The sequence below is a fragment of the Diaporthe citri genome (genome assembly GCF_014595645.1).
Source record: "Diaporthe citri strain NFHF-8-4 chromosome Unknown scaffold_3, whole genome shotgun sequence".
NCBI classification, from domain to species: domain Eukaryota; kingdom Fungi; phylum Ascomycota; class Sordariomycetes; order Diaporthales; family Diaporthaceae; genus Diaporthe; species Diaporthe citri.
This window is the reverse complement of record NW_025064848.1, coordinates 5,127,859-5,151,388: the sequence shown is the minus strand read 5'-3', so window position 1 is coordinate 5,151,388 and position 23,530 is coordinate 5,127,859. Positions and strand designations below refer to the sequence as shown.

At 55.9% G+C, this 23,530-nt stretch overlaps 5 protein-coding genes across 5 annotated transcripts; 2 read left to right on the top strand and 3 right to left on the bottom strand.

The window, feature by feature from the left end:
• Window positions 1-2,041: 2,041 nt before the first annotated feature.
• Window positions 2,042-2,700, top strand: INS49_008927 (uncharacterized protein; the record flags this gene model as incomplete). Its single annotated transcript, XM_043169664.1, has 2 exons — window positions 2,042-2,584; window positions 2,671-2,700. 2 exons carry the CDS (start codon window positions 2,042-2,044, stop codon window positions 2,698-2,700), a joined length of 573 nt encoding a protein of 190 aa, XP_043027344.1.
• A 221-nt stretch (window positions 2,701-2,921) lies between these two features.
• On the top strand, window positions 2,922-4,067 carry INS49_008926 (uncharacterized protein; the record flags this gene model as incomplete). Its single annotated transcript, XM_043169663.1, has 1 exon — window positions 2,922-4,067. One exon carries the CDS (start codon window positions 2,922-2,924, stop codon window positions 4,065-4,067), a length of 1,146 nt encoding a protein of 381 aa, XP_043027343.1.
• Window positions 4,068-4,914: 847 nt separating this feature from the next.
• INS49_008925 (beta-tubulin) lies at window positions 4,915-6,843 on the bottom strand (the record flags this gene model as incomplete). Its single annotated transcript, XM_043169662.1, has 7 exons — window positions 4,915-5,308; window positions 5,368-6,158; window positions 6,248-6,302; window positions 6,372-6,413; window positions 6,506-6,531; window positions 6,597-6,620; window positions 6,832-6,843. 7 exons carry the CDS (start codon window positions 6,841-6,843, stop codon window positions 4,915-4,917), a joined length of 1,344 nt encoding a protein of 447 aa, XP_043027342.1.
• Window positions 6,844-9,602: 2,759 nt separating this feature from the next.
• INS49_008924 (uncharacterized protein) lies at window positions 9,603-13,261 on the bottom strand (the record flags this gene model as incomplete). Its single annotated transcript, XM_043169661.1, has 3 exons — window positions 9,603-12,067; window positions 12,335-12,977; window positions 13,244-13,261. The coding sequence occupies 3 exons, from the start codon at window positions 13,259-13,261 to the stop codon at window positions 9,603-9,605; spliced, it is 3,126 nt and encodes a 1,041-aa protein (XP_043027341.1).
• Window positions 13,262-19,186: 5,925 nt separating this feature from the next.
• On the bottom strand, window positions 19,187-19,513 carry INS49_008923 (uncharacterized protein; the record flags this gene model as incomplete). The annotated part of the gene is made up of 1 exon (XM_043169660.1): window positions 19,187-19,513. The coding sequence occupies one exon, from the start codon at window positions 19,511-19,513 to the stop codon at window positions 19,187-19,189; it is 327 nt and encodes a 108-aa protein (XP_043027340.1).
• Window positions 19,514-23,530: the final 4,017 nt, after the last annotated feature.

Genomic DNA, 23,530 nt, shown 5'->3' with positions numbered 1-23,530 from the left:
TAAATCGGGCCGGCTGCGAAAGCCGCCGTATTCTGCATTTTCACGCCAGGAGTACATCGTTGAAATGAACTCAAACCACCAGCCCGTTTGCGCCACGTCCTTCTTTGGATACGACCCGTCCAAGTCGTAGGTAGTTCAACAGCGGGCCAGGCCAACAAAAGGCGTCTGAGGAGGTCAGGATGGTTCTCCTAGCTCTGACAATTAGTTACTCGAGGGCGATCGCCCCCTTCGCGTCGACCATTGCCCGATCTCGAGCTGTGCTGCAATTACACATTGGTCATGTGTCAATCTCCCCAAATCCCGGCGAGCATGATCCTGAAATTCAATGATGTAGTTCTAAGGCATTTTGGAGTAGGTAATGATATCCGGCCCTCCCGAAGGATCTGGCCACGTCATCAGCAAAAACAGATGAACTTCACAAATGCATCTTCAAGTGCCGTAACAAACCCAAGCAGTCCGACGATTTCTCAAATAGATAGACACCTTGTAAGCGGATAAGAGCTGAAGAGGTACCATCAGGGCTGACCCGGTGACGAAGTTCTTAGGAAGCACCGGCCGGGTCGTGTAGAGAGATGGTTTTGCAGAGCGTATCTCGCCATATCGTACCCTTTTTCAGACCAGTGCAGTGAGCGCCTCTTGATGTTGGGGGCCATGACTACGGCATTTCATAGCCTGTGCCTGCCTACCTTAATAAGTACCTTGGAATATTGACATAGGTATTCCAGCTGTGACTCTATACCTCCAGTAGCAACTCGTACGCATGCACGTAGATCGGATCACGACCAAATCTTTTTAGATCTTAGCTTGGATATCGGTTGAGGTTCGTTTTGTGAAGACACAAGCAAGCCTCAACTTAAGAGTATACCTAACGTAATTTCCCTCGACAAGGTGCGGACTGGGTAGGTCAAACACTGGCACTGTGCAATGAAGCCTGCAGCGTTCTGATTCGGGCGGCCAATAGCTGCCCGCCTTGTGTTGTCCGCAGTGCGAGACAGATGCAGAACCAACTGACCGGTTAAAGAGGACATGCGCGCCATTCCCAGTAGAGGCGCAGCTGACTGCAGCTGGTTTTGACTTGGCGCGCGGGTATGGCACATTAATTCGTGACAATCTCTGCCTTCATCCCATCCACGGCCGATTGCTTCAACTCAACGCTGTTTCTCGCATGCGCGCTCCACAGATTCACCTCGGGACTGCATGCCGCACATTCAACCTCATGTGGAGTCAATAGAATCTCTTCTATCTAAATGACTCAATCGCACGAATTATGCCAATCTAACGAACGGCAGATCGAAAGCGTCTCAAACGACCAGCACTGCACCTCTACACGACCTCTAACAAAAAGGCTAGGAAATCCAACAGCACATCGGCCCTGAGATTGGAACGTCGTAGCAATCTTGCTGATTCATCTTGGACTAAAAGCCTTCCAATACCTAAGACAAGAAAAGCAACCAGCCTTTAAGGCTATAACGAACGACTATTGCTCATCCTCAGGGGGCCGAGACGGGGCAGCGCGATACGGTCCATCTCAACCAGGCCGAGATACTGTGCATTTCGGAGAGTCTCTACGGTGAGAATGTCATGTAATTCTCGACATCTCCCAAGCTATCTGGAACAGCCCAGGCCAAAGTCTTGGTCTCCAGGAGGCATCGAGTATTATGACACCGAGTCACAGAGTGATTCAGACTCCACGCTCTCTTCTTCTCAGAATTCGTTCTCCAAGCCATTAGTGAACGCACCGAGAAGAGGTGTGAAGTCATTCGGTGACCTTGGGGAAGAGTTTAATCAACGCGAAGGTCCCTCGAGGCTTCCGAGTCCTGACTCGTTTTCTCTCAACCCAACAGCCTCGGACTCCGGCGATCGCACCGAGGTAACGCCTTCTGATGTTGACCAGTTCTGCGAAATCTGTTTGGGAATGAGTGCTGAGGACCTGGCCCAGCCTGGCGGTTACAGGCACTCCACGCTCTCAGAGCTCTCCGAGTCTGCGAAAAGTTGCAAATTTTGCAACATAATGGAAAGTTTGTTTTTAAATGGCAGAGGGATGGGTTACACTCGTGATAGATATCAGATTGTTGTGTCCCTCGGGGACACAGGCGAGGATGTCGAGGCTCGACCTGACTCGACGCACCGCCGACAGCCCCGGTCTCCCACGGGGCATGGCAAGAGCCGGAGTCAATTTAGAGACAACCTCAGCCGACTCGAATTTGATTGCATTGACCTACGTCCCTTGGAGGCACACGAGGATGCTATCGACCTGAAACATGTCCAGACTTGGAATTTTCTCACACCGGATGGGTCCAAGCTGAGAAAGGGACGCGTCAATTCGCTATTCTGCCTCACGGAGGAGCATGACCCGGCGACGGAATTTGGCGTCAGATACGTCAGACAGATCGGCAGTGATACATCTAGCCCACGGTCTTTTGAGATTGCGGACGGATGGCTGGCAACTTGTCTTTCCGCGGGAAACCCCCCGGAATTTGACGATTGGAGGCCGCCTATTGCCTTCGGTCTTGACCCCGAGCTATACCGTGGTCACGAGGCCGGAGGCTCCAAGGTGGTCGCATCCGATAATGAAGCTGCGTCTGTATCAGCACAAGATCCTCTTCGACTAGTCGAAATCCAACCAGGCAGGAGAGGAATGGGCGCCTACCATAAAGCTGATCCACACAGATGGTCACAATTATCCGTATGCAGCTTTGAGCTACTGTTGGGGCAAGGCACAGCCAGGTGACAGTCGGCCGTGGCAAACGAAACACGCGACGTTGAAGAGTCATCTACAAGGCATCAACAAACGACATCTACCACAAACATTGCAAGACGCGATTGTCATCTGCGAAAGACTTCAAATTTCCTATCTGTGGGTCGATTCCTTGTGTATCATACAAGATTCAACCTCCGATTGGGCAGCAGAAGCAGCCAAAATGAGCGGAATCTACCTGGGCTCCCTCCTGACTATTTGTCCATCGGCAAGCGTCTCAGCTGAATCCGGATGCTTCAATAACGTCTCCCAACGACACCTCGAATCCGAGGATTTCCAAAGGGAGTGGCTTACTATCGACACTAGAATGAGAGATGGGCGGTCTAGCCGCTTGTACATCCTAGACCGTCAATCTGAAATTCCTGCTGGATTATTCGACGATGAAGTTCGGAGAGGGGTCCTCAGCCAGAGAGCATGGGCTCTACAGGAGCACATCATGCCCAGGCGCACTCTTTACATCACCTCAAAACAGCTCCTGTGGGAATGCTGGCACTGTCGGCTCAGCGAGGATAACTTTCCCCAGTACCAGGGGGACCGGCTATACCCAATCCTCGATTTCAGCTTTGCACTTGACGCGAGGGCTATGATCCATGTGTGGTACTTGAGAGTCGTCGAAGATTACACACGGCGCCAGCTTACATGCGAGCAAGACAAGTTGATTGCCATCAGCGCCCTGGCAAGAGCAACGTATTCGAATCGGCACATCGCCTACGTTGCGGGACTCTGGAGAGACTGCATTGTCCCAGGCCTTCTGTGGAGGCGTTTCGGCCCAGGCTGCAGGTCCAAGACGTATTCCTGCCCAACTTGGTCATGGGCCTCTCAGAATTCGGCTGTCGAATACGGGTTGGCAAGCACGTATGGATCCAGATTCAGACCTTCTGGACCGTTCCCGAGGATCCAGGATGTGTCTTGGGCCACCAAACCGGAGAACCCCTTTGGTGATGTGCTCTTCGCTTGGGTCGACCTAGACACTACGATCGCTCTTGGGAGCGTGCTCCGAGACAACATTTTCTGTCAGGCATGGTACCCTAGGAGGAAGCACGCGGAACAGACGTTGATTATACCTGGGCCTGGCCAAATTGGAACCATTTGTGCAGATGTGACAATGGACGATGCGGATGGAGGCGGTCGAAATGTTGTGGTCGCAAACATGGGGCACTGCCTTCTACTTCTGGAGCCCCCGAGCTTGGAGTCTAAAGAGTACCGGCGGGTCGGGGTTGCTGCTCTCTGCACGAGTGAATGGTACGATTTGGTCAACACTGAGGCTGTATCGTTCGGGTGGACGCAGAGAACTATCAGACTCGTATAGAAGACGGAGTGAGAGCATGACATAAGTAACAATATATATTCCTTGGGCTGAGAAAAGACTGCACATTCCCCAATAGATGCCTATTGCTGAGCATGCTAGTTCGGCGGTGGGCACTGAAGCTTCCGCAACGTGCAACCATCTCATCGGGGCTGAGTACATTGAACGCCATTTTCGTATTGCTGAAAGCGTGCATCGGTTGCTCAAGAGATGTGCTGCTCTGGGATAAAGACCATTGTTGGATGTAATGAGTTACCTAGGTAGTCTGGGTGTTGCTCGAGGAGAGAACAATGAGTATCAACTTAGAACTCATTTACTGTTGCATCTAGAATGAATCAAATCAGGGAGTAAGCCTTCAAAGGGCTAGACACTGCACCATGGAAAGTCGTCTCCAGGCGGCAACATTCAAAACAACGTGTATACACACATGCAAAGCAAGGAATATTGTGAAGCAGTCATCCTGTACTTTTGAGTTCATTCCAAGTGGATACATGGGTGCATGTTGGATGGGAGGCTGGGGAAACTGGGAGGCAGGATGTGGGGACAGGGTTCAACTACAAAGAGGTATATTTTTAAATTCAATGTTTCCCCTTTTTGCTCTGCTCTCTTCTTCGGACGATCGGCCGGGTCTGTCATTCAATAATTACCAGAACACCCCCGCTCCTCCCGAATCATGAATCGAATAGCTGTCCACACCAGCTTCAAGCGCCCCACACATTCGCACACGCGCGCACACGCACACAAGAGATGGGTGAGAAGTGTCAGGGGTACAATGATGACGGATTAAGGACGGTAACAAAGTCCTAAATCATCGAACCAATCCAGACAGAAGATCTCATCAGACCACTATTCACTCCTCGCCCTCAAGGGGCACCTCCTCCTCGTACTCCTCCTCCTCCTCATCGATGGAGGCGTCCTGGTACTGCTGGTATTCGGAGACCAGATCGTTCATGTTGGACTCAGCCTCGGTGAACTCCATCTCGTCCATACCCTCACCAGTATACCAATGCAAGAAAGCCTTGCGCCGGAACATGGCAGTGAACTGCTCGCCCACACGCTTGAACAGCTCCTGGATGGCAGTCGAGTTACCAACGAAGGTAGAGGACATCTTGAGACCCTTGGGAGGGATCGAGCAGAGGGCGGTCTGAACGTTGTTGGGGATCCACTCGACGAAGTAGGATGAGTTCTTGCTCTGGACGTTGCGCATCTGGTCCTCGACCTCCTTCATGGAGACCTTTCCACGGCTAGAGGGCAATGTCAGCGCGCGATCACTTGATTGGTGAGAGGGTATTTGGGAACTTACAAGATGGCAGAGCACGTCAGGTAGCGACCGTTGCGGAAGTCAGAGGCAGCCATCATGTTCTTGGGGTCGAACATCTGCTGGGTGAGCTCAGGAACAGTGACGGCACGGAAGGAGTGGGCGCCACGGCTGGTCAGGGGAGCGAAGCCGACCATGAAGAAGTGCAGACGAGGGAAAGGCACCATGTTGACGGCCAGCTTGCGCAGGTCAGAGTTCAGCTGACCGGGGAAACGCAGGGAGACGGTGACGCCGGACATGACAGCCGACACCAGGTAGTTCAGATCGCCGTAGGAGGGGTTGGACAGCTTGAGTGTGCGCATGCAGATGTCGTACAGGGCCTCGTTGTCGATGCAGAAGGTCTCGTCCGAGTTCTCGACCAGCTGGTGGACGGACAAGGTGGCGTTGTAGGGCTCGACGACGGTGTCGGAGACCTTGGGGGAGGGCACGACGGAGAAGGTGGCCATCATGCGGTCGGGGAACTCCTCGCGGATCTTGGAGATGAGCAGCGTACCCATACCAGCACCAGTACCACCACCCAGGGAGTGGGTGATCTGAAAGCCCTGGAGGCAGTCGCAGCCCTCAGCCTCGCGACGGACGACATCAAGGACCTGGTCGACCAGCTCAGCACCCTCAGTGTAGTGACCCTTGGCCCAGTTGTTTCCAGCACCGGACTGGCCGAAGACGAAGTTGTCGGGGCGGAAAAGCTGGCCGAAGGGACCGGCACGGACGGCGTCCATGGTACCGGGCTCGAGATCGACGAGGACGGCGCGAGGAACATACTTGTTGCCGGAGGCCTGGGCGATAACGCGTTAGCAAGGTCCGAGCGACGGCAGGAAACCATGTTGCAGATGGTCAAATGGATGCTGTGCTGTTTTTTACTTACCTCGTTGAAGTAGACGTTCATGCGCTCGAGCTGGAGCTCAGAAGTGCCGTTGTAACTGTGCAATTGTCAGTGCCAAGCCGGAAGAGATGCCAAGATCGGTGGGCAAGGAATAGGAGGTGCATACACGCCATTGCTGTCGAGGCCGTGCTCGCCAGAGATGGTTTGCCTAAGAGTCGAGGTCAGTAATGATGCCTCGAGGGCGACTTATCGCGCGTCGAGCGTTGTGGTGGTGGGCTTGGAGCTGGAGCTGGGACGCACCAGAAAGCAGCACCGATTTGGTTACCCTGGGAAACGTGTCAGCTACAGGTGGCGATGATAAGGTCCGCTGGTGTTGACAGGAGCAACTTACGCATTGGCCGGTCTGAAGGTGAACCTGTAGGGGAGAAAAGTTTCACGTTAGCAATCTGACACGTCTTTCGAGGGCATCTGGATGTTTCTCCAGCGTGTTGGTGATGTTTTGAGGCCCGACCGTGGGTGCAGTCGCGATGGTGGGGTAGGCTCGGGCTCAGGGGCAGAGGATGCGAAAGCAGCATGGGCCGACGACGCGTCTCGGTGGTGGTTTTTTGGGGGCGAGAACAACTCACAATCTCACGCATTTTGAAGGTTGGACGACGTTATTGTCGAGTCGGGTCGAGACAGAAGAAGGGCGGTAGACAAACGAGAGCAGCGAGGTCCAAGACGAAGGGCCGGTAGCTCGGAGCAGATTGAGAAGGTGAGGTTTGGGTATCGGCGGCGACGGTGGTGGTGGTGTTGGGATTGGGATGGATTGTCTGGCAGGGCCAGTCTGGGTCTGGGAGAAAAGAGTGGAGTGGAGGCCCTTCGCTTTCCCTCTCTCGCTCTGTTGTGCCGGAGCTGCTGCTGCCAGTGCCAGGTGCCAGGTGCAAGGTGCCAGGGGTGAAGGGGTCCAGCACCAAGCACCAAGCACCAAGCACCCCTCAGGAGTGGGCACGGTTTGTTGATTTTTGATTGCGTGCACGGGCCACTGCCGTTGGACCTCACCGCCCATTGGCCGTTGCTCATTGGCCACGGAAGCCGCGAGCTGGGGACGCTCCTGCCCTTGGACACCCCACTGTTTACCAGTTGGCAGGTGCACTAACCTCACTAGGCCAGGAGTTGGACCAATTAGTACTGTGGGCGCCATGTACTTTGCAGCTGCCTGCACTTTGTACCTCTCTGCCTGCACTGATATCTTTCTGCCTGTTGCCATCCAGCAGTTCACCAGCAGTTCACCAGCAGCTCTGGCAATGTGACCGAGACTCACTGTGTAGACCTATCTAAGCACGTCTGCGGTCTACCTAGCCTAGGCACAGTACTGGGGCAGCAACGCACCGGCCAGCAGGTGGATGAAGCTCTCCCATCTGACAGACTGACAGCTCGACTCGGTTCGTACCCGTGAGATGAGACGAGATGAACAGATCGGTAGGCGATCTCCCCAATTCCACCTTTAATGACTATTCATCAACTGGACTGCCTGCGTCTCCGGCCTCACAATCTTCGCGATTCAAATCATGTGAGGCCTGATTTGGTCACACTGGCAAATCTCAGCGTCCCCCAAGTGTACCAAATTTCCGGATCACCGCCGCCGTCCAACATCAGTTGCCGCACCTGCCGTATATCCCCCTCTTTTCCCGCACCCATCTGAAACCAGCATTCCATAACGGCGGCACATATGCATCGCATCCCCTTTCTCTAGACATCCAAGTCGATACCCGACGTAGACCTCTTAGCAGCATGGAATCCGCTCTTGCTGTGTGTACATGTCCCCAAAGTCCCGTTTCAACAGCCGCGCACCATCGCATGTATCTGTCCGTCAATGTATACATCGCCGCATAGCAGCGCCTCTCACTCGCCCAAAATCCCACTCAACGCCAAGGAGCCCACTCAATGCTGTTGTCAGAAACTGAGACAGGCGCGAAAGCGGGCGCAGACGCAGCCGCAGACGCAGCCATGCCAGAGCGCATACAGACAAACAGACCAGAGAGACAGCTCCCCTCAAGAATCATGTAGGCCCATCCAGTCGCACAGGGAGTAAGCGCGCGGCAGCAGGAGGCATGTGTGATGGTGAAGCTACGAGGTAAAGGGACGCGCATGGGCAGCCCGTGCACCACAGGAAATCCTACCTAAAGCAAAAAAGAAAAAAACCGCGTAGAACGGAAGCGCTCCTAGCCAGAGAATCAGGTTGTGGGCGAAGGGAAACCCTGAGCCAAGCAAAACGGTATTCATTCAGAGCAAGCCTGGCGGGCAGCACCGTACCGTCTGACCAGCTCATAGGCGGACGAGGACACAGAAGCCGACGCCTCAGCCCCCCTCCTTTGCGCCACACCATATGCCTCCCTACTTTTGCAGACACGTACTTATCTAGACGAGGTATGCTGCAGTCAACAAGATTCAGGCCGTCGATATTGGTATGCCATCATCGGCCAATCGATTGCGTTTTTTCTTCTTCAAAACCACAACAGCCACATGCAGTCACAAAAGTAAAGTACGTAGTTTAGGAACAACAATGTCTCGCGCAGCCATCAATAGTCTGTCTATTTCCATACACGCCCCGTTCACAACGGGGCTGGCTGCATCCATCGGCTCGGAAGAGCGAGGAAGGCGCATGACTATGAACAATGGCCACGAAAGAGAAAAAAAAAAGGCTTAAAAGAGGCTTGAAAAAGACACAAGTCAACCTTGGGAATACAAAAGCCACGAGAGAGCTCCATGCATAGTAACATCGGCCATGATGCTTCCGATTGTTGGCGGGGAAAACCAAAACACCTTGCATGACCTGACCTGACCTGACCGATTCCTTTCCGATTCCTTTCCCCCAAACAAATTCCGATCCATTTCTCACTCAGCAGTGCCATGCCGAGTTGGCCCTCTCCATATTTGTCCCTCCCTGCCATCAACCTCTTGCATCCAGCGACGGCCAGTGCCGTCCAGATCTTTCCAGATCCCTGATGCCATGCCGGCTTGCCTCTGTGAGAAGCTACCGATGTGGGAAAACATTTCTTGTAAACAGGTGTAAAGTGAAAACGTCCTTCTCTCGCCGTTGGTATTACCACGTGCTTTACTTCCTGAGAAAGCAGATCTGCTGCAGTTGCTATGATGAAAAACAAAGGGCTCTTTTTGCTGTGTACCAGACCGCCAGGCCAGGGCTTTTCCGATTCCAGGGCTGCTATGCAAATGAACCAGGGTCCGAAGGAAAAACCACAGGCGAAAATGATTTAGCTTTTAAGTATTCGTACATTTACAATTGGTGCGGTCGCCGTTACCGATGATGGGGGATTGACGAGTGGGTGTTGCTCGCGCGGCGTGTTATCAAACATTATATAAGTGCGGCGGCGTGATTTGGTGGCGGTGTGCTCGTCTAGCTGACTGTCATCATCTGCATGCGCTGGTTCAGACCGGAGTCTAGGGAGTTGCGGGGCAGTGGTGAGTGGCTCTTCTGGCTCCTAACCAGATGTCGTGGCGGGCTCGTGTCAGGGTCCGTGAAGACACGCGTGAAGGCCGGGCTGCCACCGTGGCCGGGCCGGATGCGATCAAGCTTCGTGGGTGTGGCTTGGGGGCTCATCGAGAGGAGCTCTTCCTTGCGGACAATGTCGGACAAGGTGTGGAAAACGCTGCTTGCGCGCCTGACGAGCTCGTGAAGGCTGTTCGTGTCGAAGAAGAGTTTTGCCTTGGACGGCTTCAAAGGTGACTCTTGACGGCGGCCGGGTAAGCTCCGCTGCTGCTCCATGGCTGCGATCACGGACGAAACGACAGCGCCATCCGGCGTGTGGAACTCCCTCACGCGGTCCGGGGTTCTGGGAGTGTGTGGCCGAGTGCTCTCCTTCTCCAATGACCAAGTATTGCCGAAGATGTCATCGTCTGGAGAAAAGACGGAGCGACGACGCACAACCTGCCTCTCCCGTATCACAGCGTTCTTGGGGATGTCGGGCTCGTGCGCCTCAACAGGGGCATCGGCCCGGTCCAGCGAGGCAGCATCAAACCCTCCGTCCAGGAACCGATCGTCAAGGGGGTAGGGCTCGGAATCGGAAGAGTCTCGGTCCGCTTCGTTGTCATCTACTTCATCTTCATCCGGTGATGCCAGGGCGATGATGTTCTCAGCTTCCTTCCACAACAAAGCACTCTGGCCATTTAGCAGGTTCAACTCCCGACCTTGCCGACAGAGGCGCTTCAGGCTGTCGACGAGCAACGACAATTCTCGGATGTGGCCTGAGTGTGCCTTCACAGTCGCCTGCGCGGTTTGGATTGAAGGGGGCACACTCATGGACAATGGTTGCACATGGTTCTTCGGGGCCGAGTCGCTGGTGCTACCCTCGTCGAACTCAAAGTCGTCATCCCAATCTTCGCTGGCATTCTTCGCACTTAGCCCCCACGTGCCAAATTTTGGCGCGCCCTTGACGATATCCACTGGCTCAACAACAGGCACACTCTGGCTGCGGACATGGGCCGACGGCCGAACTGCCGTTCGTCCACCCCGCAAATCCAGCTCACGCTTGCCGTGAACAGTCCTTGGGCGAGTGAAGCTGTCGTCGGTCTTCTCATGGAATGGTTCGCTCCAATCGAAGACATTGCTTCTCGGACGCTCGGTAGTAACTCCTGTTGTGTAGGAATCAGGGGTGGCATTGCCGCTGATGTTAGCCAATGCTGACCGCAATTGGGGGCTGACCCCTCTTCGCGAGTTGACGGAGCTCGTAGGCGGGGAGAGCGGGTTGCTCAGAACGTCTTCGTCGTCCCTGGCCCAATCGTAGTCATCATCAGTAGTATCCAGTGAAAGCCTGCCAAAATTCCGGGCGTTGTTGCCAATTGAGATCTGGAACTTCGCAATCTCAGTCGCTCGATCATCGGCATCGTCGGTATCATCAGCGATGTGTGGGCCGTGGATTCCACGGATAGGAGTTGAAGACCCTTCATCCTCCTCCATGATCCTGGTATCTCCGTCCCAGTTGTTTCCTAGAATTTCCTGTATCGAAAGCCTCTTCGCCTTCACATTGCCCAGTGTGCCAAGAGGTGACTCGTCAAACATCGAGTCCAGAGGTGTCTCGACCACTCTAACACGGTTTGAGTCGTTAGTCCTGAAGGAATCAAAAACTGCGTCACTCTTATAATCTGTGTCATCGTCGTCGCCTGAGGCCAAGCCAGGCACCGACATCTCAGATCCGGCCAGAGTGGATGCTCCTTCCTTTGAGACCGCTCTGCTATGAGACGAGAACGGTGCGCCTTGTGGCGCAGTCGTCGGGCTGATCTGGATGGGGCTCGGTGCCTGGAGACCTGCAGAATGTGGGGGAGATGGCCCCATCTTGGACAGGTCGAGATGGAAGCTTGACAGGCGCGACAGGGGAGGTATAGACGCCATGGCGTCGCGCTTCTGCTCCTGTGATGCCGAATTGGCCGTGTTTTGGGTCTCCTTGTGTCCAGACAATGGCGGCGTGAAGAGAGCCTCCATATCGGACTTTGCACCATTTGATCGAGAAGCCTTGGGTGAAGTGGAAACTGGATCCGATGCGTAACGCCTGCCTCCGACGTGGTCGAGCGATTTCCTCTTTGGACGGCGCAGGCTGCCCGCCCTTGCAATCCAACCTCCTGACGCGCCGAACTGCGCCGAAAGAGACCGTCGACTTCCTTTGGTTGGCGTCCTCTCAAGAGCATTAGTGGACTCTTTCGAGTTTTGCGGGCTCTGCCGTGGTAGAGTTGCAGATTTCGCGGGCAGAGCCGACTCCAGTTCACGTTCCACCGGTGCCATCATGTAGGGGTCACCAGTAATCACCGCAGGGTTCACAAGATAGGGCGCAGGTAACAAGCTGCCACGCCGCAAGTGGATCCGTGTGCCTGGTAGTTGAGACTCAACTGGGCTGCTGCTCTCAACGCTGGGTGTGATGGGTGTAACCACGGTTTTCCGCCTCGAAGTCCTCACCCTCCTCGCGTGGAAGTATGACGTCCAGCCAGGAGCCTCTTGCAACCTCCATGGGACATTGTTCGGTCGACCGGTTGTCAAGGCTCTCGGACGCAACGGCTGGCCAGACGAAACCCCATCGGGCGGAACTTCCAGCGCTGGGGAGAAAGGGACTTGCTGAATGGTTGCAGACCGTTGATGACTTGTTGCGGGTCGTCGTAGAGTCGGGACTTGTATACGGGAGCCACGCCTCGCAAAGATGCTCTCTGTTCCTGGCCGTTTTACCAGCTTGTTGGGGGTTGGTAACTGGGGGGCAACAGAGCCCGTGGGAGACAGCATGGACGGCCCTGACCCTTGCGAGTAGGAAAATGCCGAGTCTGGCTCGGCAATAGAGCGCAAACTGCCGTGTTGTGACGGAGGTCGCAGGGACAGTCTCCTCATCCACGAGCCGTGCGACGAGATGGACTCCCGGCCCTGGTCGGTAGCAGCTGCCACCTCGGTCGCACGTATCGTTGAAAGCCGGCGGCTACTGGACTTGGGAGGGGTGGTCTGCGAGCCAGTGGTTGGGCTGATGTTGACAGGGTTGGATGTAAGTGGTGAAGGATGCTGCTGCTGGTCGATCCGGTCATCCTCGACAAGTTGGGGGAAGCGAGCGGAGCTGGTCCCTGGTGGTGAGAGGGGTGGCGGGGTGGGTGTTGATCGCGGATTGTCGAAACTGAAGTCCGAGAACAACTTCCTCTTCAGAGGCGAGGACGGTCGGGGGGACGAGGGTGTGGGCGACTCGGTAGACTGGCCGAAGACGAGGCCGGCAGCGGCAGCGGCAGCAACGGTGCCGGTCCCAACAAGCTGTTGCAACCAAGGCCGACTGGTCAGTAACCATTCATAGTTTGAAATTTGGCCAGTCAAAGCCGAAATGGCACAACGCATCACTTATACAAGATTTCGGGCGCAAAGGCTGTATGCTTGCACCTGGGGCGAGCAGCACTCGATCTGACCTTCGGGTTGTCCGAGCAAAATCCCCACGTCTGTGCCTTTTGGGCGGAGGGCCGAGCACGACATACACACGCACACACCACACGCACACACACTCAGATGTTTGAATGGGCACTTACACTTGGGACTGTCTGCATAGTGGCCGCTGGGAATTATCTGAAGGAGCCGCAGCCGTAAAAAAGGGGTGGGGACGAAGGGGATCGGGGGTTCGGTTCGGTCGTGATTCGCATCGTCATTGCATTATTTGGTTGGGGTCGAAGGGAGTCCGTTGCGAGGCCCAGGCAATGATGGGATTGCAGGTCGAAGTTCAAGTCCAAGACGAGCTTGAAGGGCGAGGGGGTGGTGACAAGTGGTGCTGAGTTGGGGCAGAAAGGTTGGTCTGCGGTCAATTAATGCTGTTGTCCCAAATGGCAGGCCGTCTGAAGATTGGCTGTGTCAGCGGCTGCAGTTGATCCACAGCAGAAGGATGGCGGGACGAGAAACAATGCAAGCAATGCAGTGTAATGTACGATGATGGGGAACAGCAGCTGGCATTGGGACGCCCATGTGGGAAAGGCACCTTACTGGCTGGGAGGGTCTGTGGACGTGGGTAATGTGTAGATGGCGAGTTAATGCGCCGTGCCAGGAGTGACAAGAGAGGGGGGAAGCAGGCAGGGGGCACGCTCTGACACGTTCCTGACAGCTGCGAAGGACCCGGATTGGGAAAGAAATACAAAAGAGACACACGAGAAGAGAAAAAAGAGTGAGTGAGGTTGAGAAAGTGAAAGTGAGAGGAGGGTGATGTCGTGAGACAAGACAGAAGCAGACCCGACGTGAGGAAGGAGGAGTAGGCGGGCAGCAGCGGGGAGGGATGGGTGAGTGAGGGCAAGGAACCACCAACCTGGGATGAGAAAGGTAGAGGTCGAGGTAGAGCGAGGTACAGAGGTACGTACAGGCGGAGATGTACACCTGGGGCAGAGGTAGTACTGGGCTATGTACTCGGTGGTCTATGTACATATGTACAGCAGGGCCGAGCGAGAGGAGTGGTCCAAGTACGGCGCGGGCAGGGCAAGGTATAAGGCAGGACAGGGCAAGCGCAGGGCAAGCGCAGGGCAAGCGCAGGGGACGGGCAGGGAGTGGAGAGGTCACCGGCAAGAGTGGGCCAGATCCAGATCCTACTTGTTCCTAGCTGAAAGAAAACACCCGAGCGAGGTGAGTGAGGTGAATTGAGGTTGGCGGGATGGGATGGGATAGGTAAGATGAGAGCCCAGATGCGAGTGGTCCTGCTGCCTCGAACTTTTGGGTTTTTTTTCCTTTTTGTTCCTTGCTGTGTGCGCCGTTGTGGTGCTGTGTCGTGTTTCTGGTGCTGTAATTGACGTACACGGGATTGGTCCCACCTGTTTGTTGTTGTTATTGTGTGTGTGGTGTGTCCGGGCGTGTTGAGAGATAGAGAGAGGGAGAGGGCGAGGGCGATTTCGCGACGGTGGGGGCAAGCTACCCGGGGAGTCGTTGGCCTTGTCGAGTCGAGTCAATTCGACGAGTTATGTTTGAGCCGAGTCCAGCCAGTCGAGTCCCGTTCGAGGTCGAGGTCAGGCTGGCTGGTCAGAAGAAGAGGCAGTCGGCTTGACAGGACTGGACAGCTGGATTTGCTGGATGAGTGGTCCTCGGTCGTGTGTATTATTTTTTCCCGCGTTCCTTGGTCAATCAATGGGGACAGTGGGCAGCGGCGGCCAGCAATGGATCCTCTCAGCTGCAGCCCGTCATACAGGCTAGCCCGTCTTAGAAAGCGCCCAGGTACGTTGGCCACGGGCGCCAATGGATTCGAGGGCCAGGAGCAGCAAGCAAGCAGCATCAGCAACACCACATGTATAAAGCAGCAGCAGTAATTATTATTGTGACAGGGAACCGGGGCCACATGCAGATGCGATGCTTGCCAATGCTTTTCCCAGGTCTCCCTGGAGTCTTCCTGGGAGGTTGGAGCTGCCTTCTTCTTCCTCACTGATTGTGTCTGCTGTACTGCACTCCTCTTCTCTCTCCTCTCCCCCTCTCGCCTCCCTTTTGCTTGCTGTGGCCCGCACAGTCACGTCTGGTCTGTGTGTCTTCTGTGTGTGTCTGCATCTTGAAGGAGGCGGGAGTGGAACGAATGTACTATTACACGCAATAGCAAGGAGTAGCCGGGATAAGGGCCATGTCGCCGGCTGGAGGCAGTGACCTGGCGGCGCGAGGAGGCAAGAGCCAGCGAAGAAGTACCCCCTCTGCGGCGCGAGACTTTGATGTCAACCAGCGAGTCGCCCCAGAAGGCCCAAAAACACGTACCGCGGTACATGCACTGGGCCAGGAGCTGTGGCCCTGGCCAACTTGCAGGACCAGCAAGGACCAGCAAGAGCAGAGCACGTCCAGGACCCGCAGTATACAATTGTCGGAGCAAGTCAACAACCCTGGAGACAGCACCATCCCCAGAAGGGCAGGGGACTGCCTGCTCTTCCAGATCCCCCCGGATTTGCATTTGCCATACCTTCCTTGGTGCCTTGCCTGCCTTTCTGTTTCGCCCAGGTACCTGAGTACTCCGTAACTGCCCGCCTTTTCTGCCGCTCCTGCTTTGGTTACAGCCTGAAAGCCTGAGGACAGCAGACGACACGACACGGCAGAAACAGACCTGCACGGAACTGCTCTCAGGTACGGTACGGTGCGGAACGGTACGGAACGGTACAACCAGTCCAGCTCGGTACGGCTACGTCGACTCTCTCGTCTCAGCCTCAACATAAAACATCCACGAAGGAGCAACCAGCCCTTTGCCTCGCATAGTTTATCCAACCACCTCAGCCATCACCATCGCTTGCCTACACTATGGCTGGTGGCTCTGGGCAACTGATCCCAGGCAACACCCCTCGCGCCAGTTGGCCGGTATTTCCGAGGCTAAGCAACTATAGCTGGCGTCTCTTATGGGATAATCTCAACCTGCGTCTGCGGCCAGGGCATCCACGAGTGACGAGACAGAGCCCGGGCCCAGATGCCAACAGCCACCACTCTCGGTATCAGGACCCACGACTGAAAAGCAAGCCAAGCACACAAGCCACTGATCACTCCAGCAGAGACATTCCGGTAGCCGGCCTGGCTCTCCCAACCTGCTTCAGCCCCTGGTCTACACCGTGCCTCTGAAGCCACTAACCCACACTGCGAACTCCTGCAGCTGCTGGCCGGCAGTATCAAGTAATCGGTCGCTCACTCTCGCGTCATCGTGTGGGCCTCGCTCACCCGCCGAGTCGTCAGGTGCTGCGAGTCCGAGAGTCGAGAAGCAAGAATCCAGCAATCAGGAAAAGGAGACCGACCGATCTGACTTGCATCGAAACAACAATAGCGCCGCGCTGGCTGAGACCTATCAATTTGCAGAAACACCGAATACTGATCAACGCCCTGCATTCGACAATCTGCACGCATGCTGCTCATCAATCTCCTGTGCGCCGCCTCTAGCCAGCCCCCGGGGACGCCCTGGCTCTCGGCTCGGAAACACAGCGCCAGCCTGCCCACTACAAAACCCTCCAGCAAGGTCCGTCCCGGCAGCTCGACCAGTTCGTCCACCTAATCTGTTAATCGCCCGACGCATCATGCGCTGGCAAAAGGAAGCCCACCTCCAGCCCTCCAGTCAGTCATTCATCCATCCATCCATCCATCCTCGCGGGCGCGGAGAAGGTTTTTGACAGACCAGCGGCACCTCAAACGTCCGCTCTCGATTGGCCCAGACAAGGTTTCCACCACCTTGACACTTGCGACCCTGGTGCAGCTTAGGGCTGGCCAGACCTGCGTATGTCCCAAGAGAGGGGCCCCTGAGTTGATCTTGCATCACCCAGCTGTCGTCCCTGCCGTCTCAAGAGGAGTCGTCCTGGCGGCAAGCATGCCTCGGTCCGCACTTCTTCGGGCCTCCGTGTCTTGTTAGCGCACACGTTTGCTCTTTCGGCCTGTCCAACGTCGCCGCCGTTGTTGCGACTTGCAAGGTCACACGTAGCCTGGCAGGGCCTGTCTTCGCACGGGCGGCCCGCCCGTTCCTCTGTCTGTGATATTCAAGCAGCTGAGACTTTTATCAGCAGGAGCCACTTCCCTCCTGTCATCTCGGGCATATCCCCAAGTGCAGATGATGCTTACCTTATAAAGCAACATGTAAGAGCTCAGGGTCGTACTCGACCGGAAGCTGGACCCGTTTATCGGCTCGATAAACAGTAAAAACAACCCGAGCCAGAGGCTCCACGCCGGCTCCTCTGCACACCTGTTAATGGCAGGGTAAGCAAACGACATCCAAGACAAGTCTCTCAGTCCCTGATACATACCTAATGCAGCAGGACGTCACATCACACCATCAAGAAGAAGAAATACAGCCAGGGTTACAAGCTCGCCTCTCAAAAAAGAAAGAAGTCGTGCTCGTCACCTATCCATCTGGCATAAACATACTTTCACAGCAGCCAGTATTACCAAGATACAGTGATGGCATGACATGGGATGACAAGACAAAGACGGGACGGACCAGAACTGTATAGCCACTCACCATCCTCCTCAGAGACACACCCGAGCCCGTCGCCACAAACACATTAATCACGTAACCAAATAGGGCCCGCGCAACATGCGGCGACATAATAAACAACAAAAAAAGGTCGCCATACCAGGCCAGCTGTGACCCTATCTGCCCATTCTGCCACGCATGCACATGGCAATTATCAAACAACGGCCAGCACATGTGCCAGGCTGTTATGACATTGTTGTTGACAGCTTCCGTGCGCTCGCGCACACACGTACCGCGGACCCCCGACGGCTCTCGCCAGACTCCACTTTATAATTCAGCATGATACATTCGAAAGCAACAACAAGAGGCTCCCCACGATGCAACTCCCGGCGTCCAAAAGCCCGTGCTCCCCCGAGGGACGCCTACTGCATGCGCCTTCTTCCCCGAGGTCTCCGTCTGAACACTAGCCCAGTTCAGCTCAGCCCGGTCCAGGGTGGGTGGGTGGTCATCACAATCCCGGCACTCGTGGGTGCACATATCGGTCCCGATATGTGTGCGCGCGCCCCGCCGCCGCCGCTGCAACGAGGCACGACCAAAAAAACGACAAACAATGGACGCCACGAAACAGCAGATGGCAAGACTTCGAGAAGCACAACAGACTGGCAAACCGGGAAAGCCAGGTCCAGAGATGGGCCGCCTATGGTGGGTTTCGCCCGTGTGTCAAGGTTGCACAACAATGAGCTTCCCTTGCCTCCGCTTTCCCTTCCCGGCGGCCACACGCAGTACCTACCCACGTACTCAGCAGAAAATCATCACAAGAGCGCTACGGGAGAGGAGGGCTACGACAGCGGCGACTTGAGTAGGGAAAGGCAACCGGGAGGCTTGCAGCAGATGCCAGCAGTTGACCAGAGGAGTATTCAATGCTGAATGTGCCCGCTAACATGCGGGCCAATGCCGCCACACTACGACCGTGACGTCTTCGGGCCGGCCGGCCATGAAAGTCAAGTCAACAGTCAGAATTGCTTTTGCCTCACGCAAGCCTGAGCGCGAGCAGCACCGCACACAAATCCGTGTGAAAACAACACCCATTACCGCTGCAAGGTTTCGCCTCAACTCTTACCCTTTTCCACGATCGATCTCACCTGGAACTAGCTAGGCCGACAGCCCAGCCTGGCCCTGCCAGCCACTCACTCACAGACCCAGATCGGCAGAGCCTACATACAGACATGTACATGTCATGCTTGTGCAGCTGCAGGCAGGGCCCGCTGTTAGCATTGGCTCGCATGTGACGTGCAGGTACACAATACACTGACACAGACTGTCGTGCGAATAATTACCCGAATGCAGGAGGCCCGCTTCGATGGACCAACTTTGAAATTGTTCCTTCCTTCTTTCCCTCTCCAAGCGCGCGCGCAGAACGATTCCCGGGATGGAGGAGGGCAGGGCTAAACGAGGCGAGGGGAGGAAGGTGCCCAGCGCACGCTCCGGCTGACAATTCGGCGGCCCACCGAGATCCGTGTTCTCAAGAAATAGACGGGCTGCCCTCTGCAATATCTGCCGGCTTGACTTAGCACCCCAGTCTGCGAGGGGATTATTTGCGCGACGTGATGCCTCCCCTGCGTCTGACTGACAGGATAGTCATGTCTCCGATGTTCTCGTCTATCGTGGGTCTGTCTCCGTACTTCTCGTTGCCGATCGATGTTGTCTTGGTCTGAGGTTGAATGAGGTTGCTGCCGCTGTGGATCTGGATCCCCCCACCGGACGCTTTGACATGAGGCCGGGGTCGCAAAGCGGGGATGTCTGGGATAGCTTCCTGAATCTGACGAGCTGAAGCTCCCGCTCCCAGGGTAATTTCCAGAACTTCACCAGGGGGTGGAAGTACTGTGGCTGGTGAGACTGGCGTCGCCTTACACCCCATCTCCTCACGTGTTTTGCCCCCAAGCTACCGCTACCTGGCCAGGTATCTGATCTCTTCTTGAGATATTTGTTGAGTACACTGGAGCCCACAGTCGGACAACAGCCACCGCCATGACCCTTCCCGAAGCAAATCGGGCAGTGCATGGAGGTATACTGTTGGAGAAGCTTCCCAGTCCCCTTACTCAGTTGGAATGACATGCTGCAGCCTGCATGCAGCTCGGCGGCTGCGGTCGTGACGACCCACTCCCATGGAAGACATCACCATGACAACGCCCATTTATGCTTGCCTATATCCCCAGGGCCAAGACTCGTGGGCCTTGCTGTTGTTGTTTGATCTCCTCGGGGTTCTTGACGTTGTGCCGTTGTGCCGTTGTTGACGAGGGCAGGAATGCAAGACGGAAGAGATCATCGCGTCGCGAAACGGCGACATGAAAGTCTGGGATCCCTCTGCGAGCAAGGCTCACCCTCCACGCCAACGGTATGAACCAGTGGCCAAAGCCCGGACAATGCCTCAGTCCCGGATCCCGCAGCGGGGCGGCAAGGGACCAACAAACGTTCAATTGCCTGGATGTTGCCACACGCACGGAGAGATCACAACGAGCAAACCAAACCCCCAACGGAAGCTGTTGCAGGCCCTGGGAACGGTGGTAGTCTGTGCGCGAATTGAGTTTGTGAGCTCGCCGGGCTGGCCTGGCCGCGGCCTGGGGGATTGTCCACCCAACAACCAGGTCGCAGCCCATAAGCGAGCGGGAGGGACACGAAAGAAGCTTCATGAATGCGACAAACAGCCTTCCTACATGCCCTGCTCGAAAGGGCGGTCAGTTTCAGTTTCAGCCCTTTTCCACAGGACCCAGCTCGTTCACTGGCTAATGAGCGCGTGTGGCGGGATATTGCCATGAATGTCAACAACAGGAAATGGCCCATTCCGGCCACCCTGCCCCCTCTCCCTCTTCCCATCGCAGCCAGCATCCCGGTGATTGGTCAGGGTAACTTTGGTAGTCCCGAAAGTTTGGACGCAGGGACCGCTCGCTGGGACCAAACAGACTGGTTCCTTTGAGCCTCATGGTGATCTGACATATCAAGGTCTGATGCTGTGGGGTGATAGTCCCCTGGTGCGATACTGGTATAGCCCTCCTTCCTTCCCCCCACTTCTAGGCAGCTGGGCATTCAGATGCCAAACTTAGAACATGGAGACCACCTGCCTTTCTCTCCGTGGAGACGCATCGGGGTCAATATATCTGGTGGGCAAAAAACCGACGACCCGCCATCCTCCCGCAGCAGAAGCCCCCGCCTCTCGCAACACTAGTCGGAGGATCCTCCCGGTAATTTAGTCTCCATCTGTGATGGCATCGTGCCACTTCCGCGTGGGAGATCAGCCATCGCAGGAACAATCACATAGGGTCGCAGCCCCACAACCGATAGCAGATCAAGCGTACTATATTGCTGAGCTCTCACTGCTGGGCCCGCCTGAGGCACAAACGGGCTAGCCGGGGACAGGACCGATCCGCCCTACCCCCCCCCCCCCAGCGGAGCTTCCACGGGCTAAGTCGGAGCATCGTGCCGACCAGGACGTGGGACGCCGTCGACGACGCGCGTAGCAGGATCCCAAGACGTAGCAGGCATGGACCAACATCGGACGGAAAGAGGAGAAAGGGCGCGCGCGGGCGCTCGCATTCCGCTCGGCGTGCGGACACTTACACCAGCCACACCTGGGGGGAGTCTCAGAAAACTCCCGGCATGCCTCACCGACAGACGTTGGTTACATGTTGTTATTGTTGTTGTTGTTTGCCACTGCCAGGAAGAAACAGCATGAAGAGGCCCATGCTGCTCGTGTCACACAAAGCCGGTGCCTATCCATCAGATCTCCCCGGTCTCATCAAGGGCCGGAGCTTCATGGTCCCTCTCTCCCCCTCAGGGCCTCCCGTCGTTACATCGCGGGGACCAAAGAGGGTAATGTCACGAGATGTCAACGAGCTGCGGCCCCGGCAACTAGATGCGCACGTAGGGGAAACAGCTGTCTGGCTAACAGAGTCAAAAAGGAAAATCAAGGAGGCAACCGTCTGTCCATTCTCCTCCCCGATCGAGCCACAATCCCGTCGACCACAGCCGACAGATGCCGTCAGTCCTGGGCAGACGCAGCTGTGAGGCTGGTGATAGGAGGGGTGGTCTGGCTGGCCGCGGGGAGGTCAGCAATTGGGCAACGGGATTGGCTGCGCATGTCCTGGGCCGGGGGAGGACACAAGAGGCACGCGAGGCCGGGGTGTTCCCGTTTCAATCAAGGTGCGGAGAGAGAAAAAGGAAGGCAGCGCGGAGAGGAGGCCAACCGGTCGGCGGATGACGTGAGCTAGGTTCGCGATCGGGTTACCACAACCGGGTGGCGGGAGGAGGCTGGACGGGCGGGCGTCGAGGAGGGGAAGGAGGACCATGCCCCCATCCGAGGGCTCCCTGGCCGAGCGAGTGAGAGTATCACGCCAGGCTCCGACCGAGCTGAGACGAGACAGTGGTGGTGCTTTTTCACTTTGACTTGACGATCAGCATCATCAATGGCCGGGCGGCGTGTAAATATCAGCCCGCCCATGTTGCGGGCAGACCTGGCCAGTCAGCCGGTTGGTAAGCATCACAAAGTCTGCGCGCGGGCCGGCGAGATGAGGTCTAGGTCTAGGCCCTTTCCCCTCCTCCTCCTCCTTTGCCCCATCACCCGAGCCTGCTGCCGCTGCCCTCAGGCGAGGGGCGAAAAGAGAGAGGGTGTGTGTGTGTGTGTGTGTGTGCTGGGGAGGAGGAGATCCTGCAGCTCCCATCACACCGAGCCAGATCGGGATACCACTTCTCATCTCGAAAGAAAGAAAAAAGAGAGTCTGTCCTCTGCGTTGCGCCAACAGCTGTGCTGCTGGGTCCCCACAGCTGCGCTGCAATGCTGCTGCAAAATACATGCAGCCTGACGGTACAGCGCAGTATGGTACGGGCACACAAGAGAGACGAGCAGCACAGCAGCCTCAGGCGCAGGTTGCAGGTCGCAGGTGCATGGAACCTTGGTCCCATGGGGGTTTGTGATCCTTCACGTGAATTGGATGGATCAATGGGGGACAGCGAGGCTGACCCACACGCCGAAATCCCGGCACGATGGACAAGCGAGGATGAAAATAGCACACGCGCGTTTTTCTTGCTGTCAACCACGGTTTAAAAGAACCACCAACGTTTTTGGCTTTTTGTGGGCTGCAGTCCAAGGAACAAGATCCAGGTTCAAGATCCAGGTTCAAGATCCAGGTTCCCGCTCAAGCCATATCTGGAAGATCTCCAATCCCTTGCGTCATGTCGGCTAATAAGACAGATGGACTGAAGCAAGCAGATTGGCTCGACCGTATATGCGAGCGGAAGGTTGTTGGCTCGACGCCTTGGTTCAGGATTGCGTGCAGTAGACCGGGCTAACTACTGAGCTGCCAATCCAGTCCGGCCGACTGGTCTGTTCATTTTGTTGTTTCCGTTGTTATTCGTAAGTGCTGGGAGGGAGTCAAAATGTTGACGGGCGGCTATTGGCCGGCCTCAAGACGCGATGTCCCTGATCGACGCGGCTGCTTGGGGGTGAAATCCTGCTAGTTGATAAAAATCCGCCCTAGAGGACACGCGATCCGCGGGGTGGCCCTTGCACCGGTTCGTGTGGTGCGTGGTTTGTCTGGTTCTGGTCTGTTGGTTTTTCCTGGTTTCCTGGCTGTGCCTGGGTCTCCCATAGTCTCGCAGGGCTGTTGCGTCACTTCCTTCCATGGAACTGGGGGGCCCGTTTATTTTCTTCTTCTTTTCTCCCTCCCCCTCGGAGGATTTTTTGGCTCCCAGATATGATCCCCACCCCTGGCAGCATGGCGCCAGGAACCAAGTTGGGCGCTCGATAGTGTGCCGAATAGTCGCTCGTCAATTCAATGCCGCTCACCTGCACGTGGAAATTGGATCATTATCAACCTCTTGCTACTATGACTATTGTCATTTTGCATGGGTCTGAGGCGAGGCGGAACGAGGTGGGATGGGA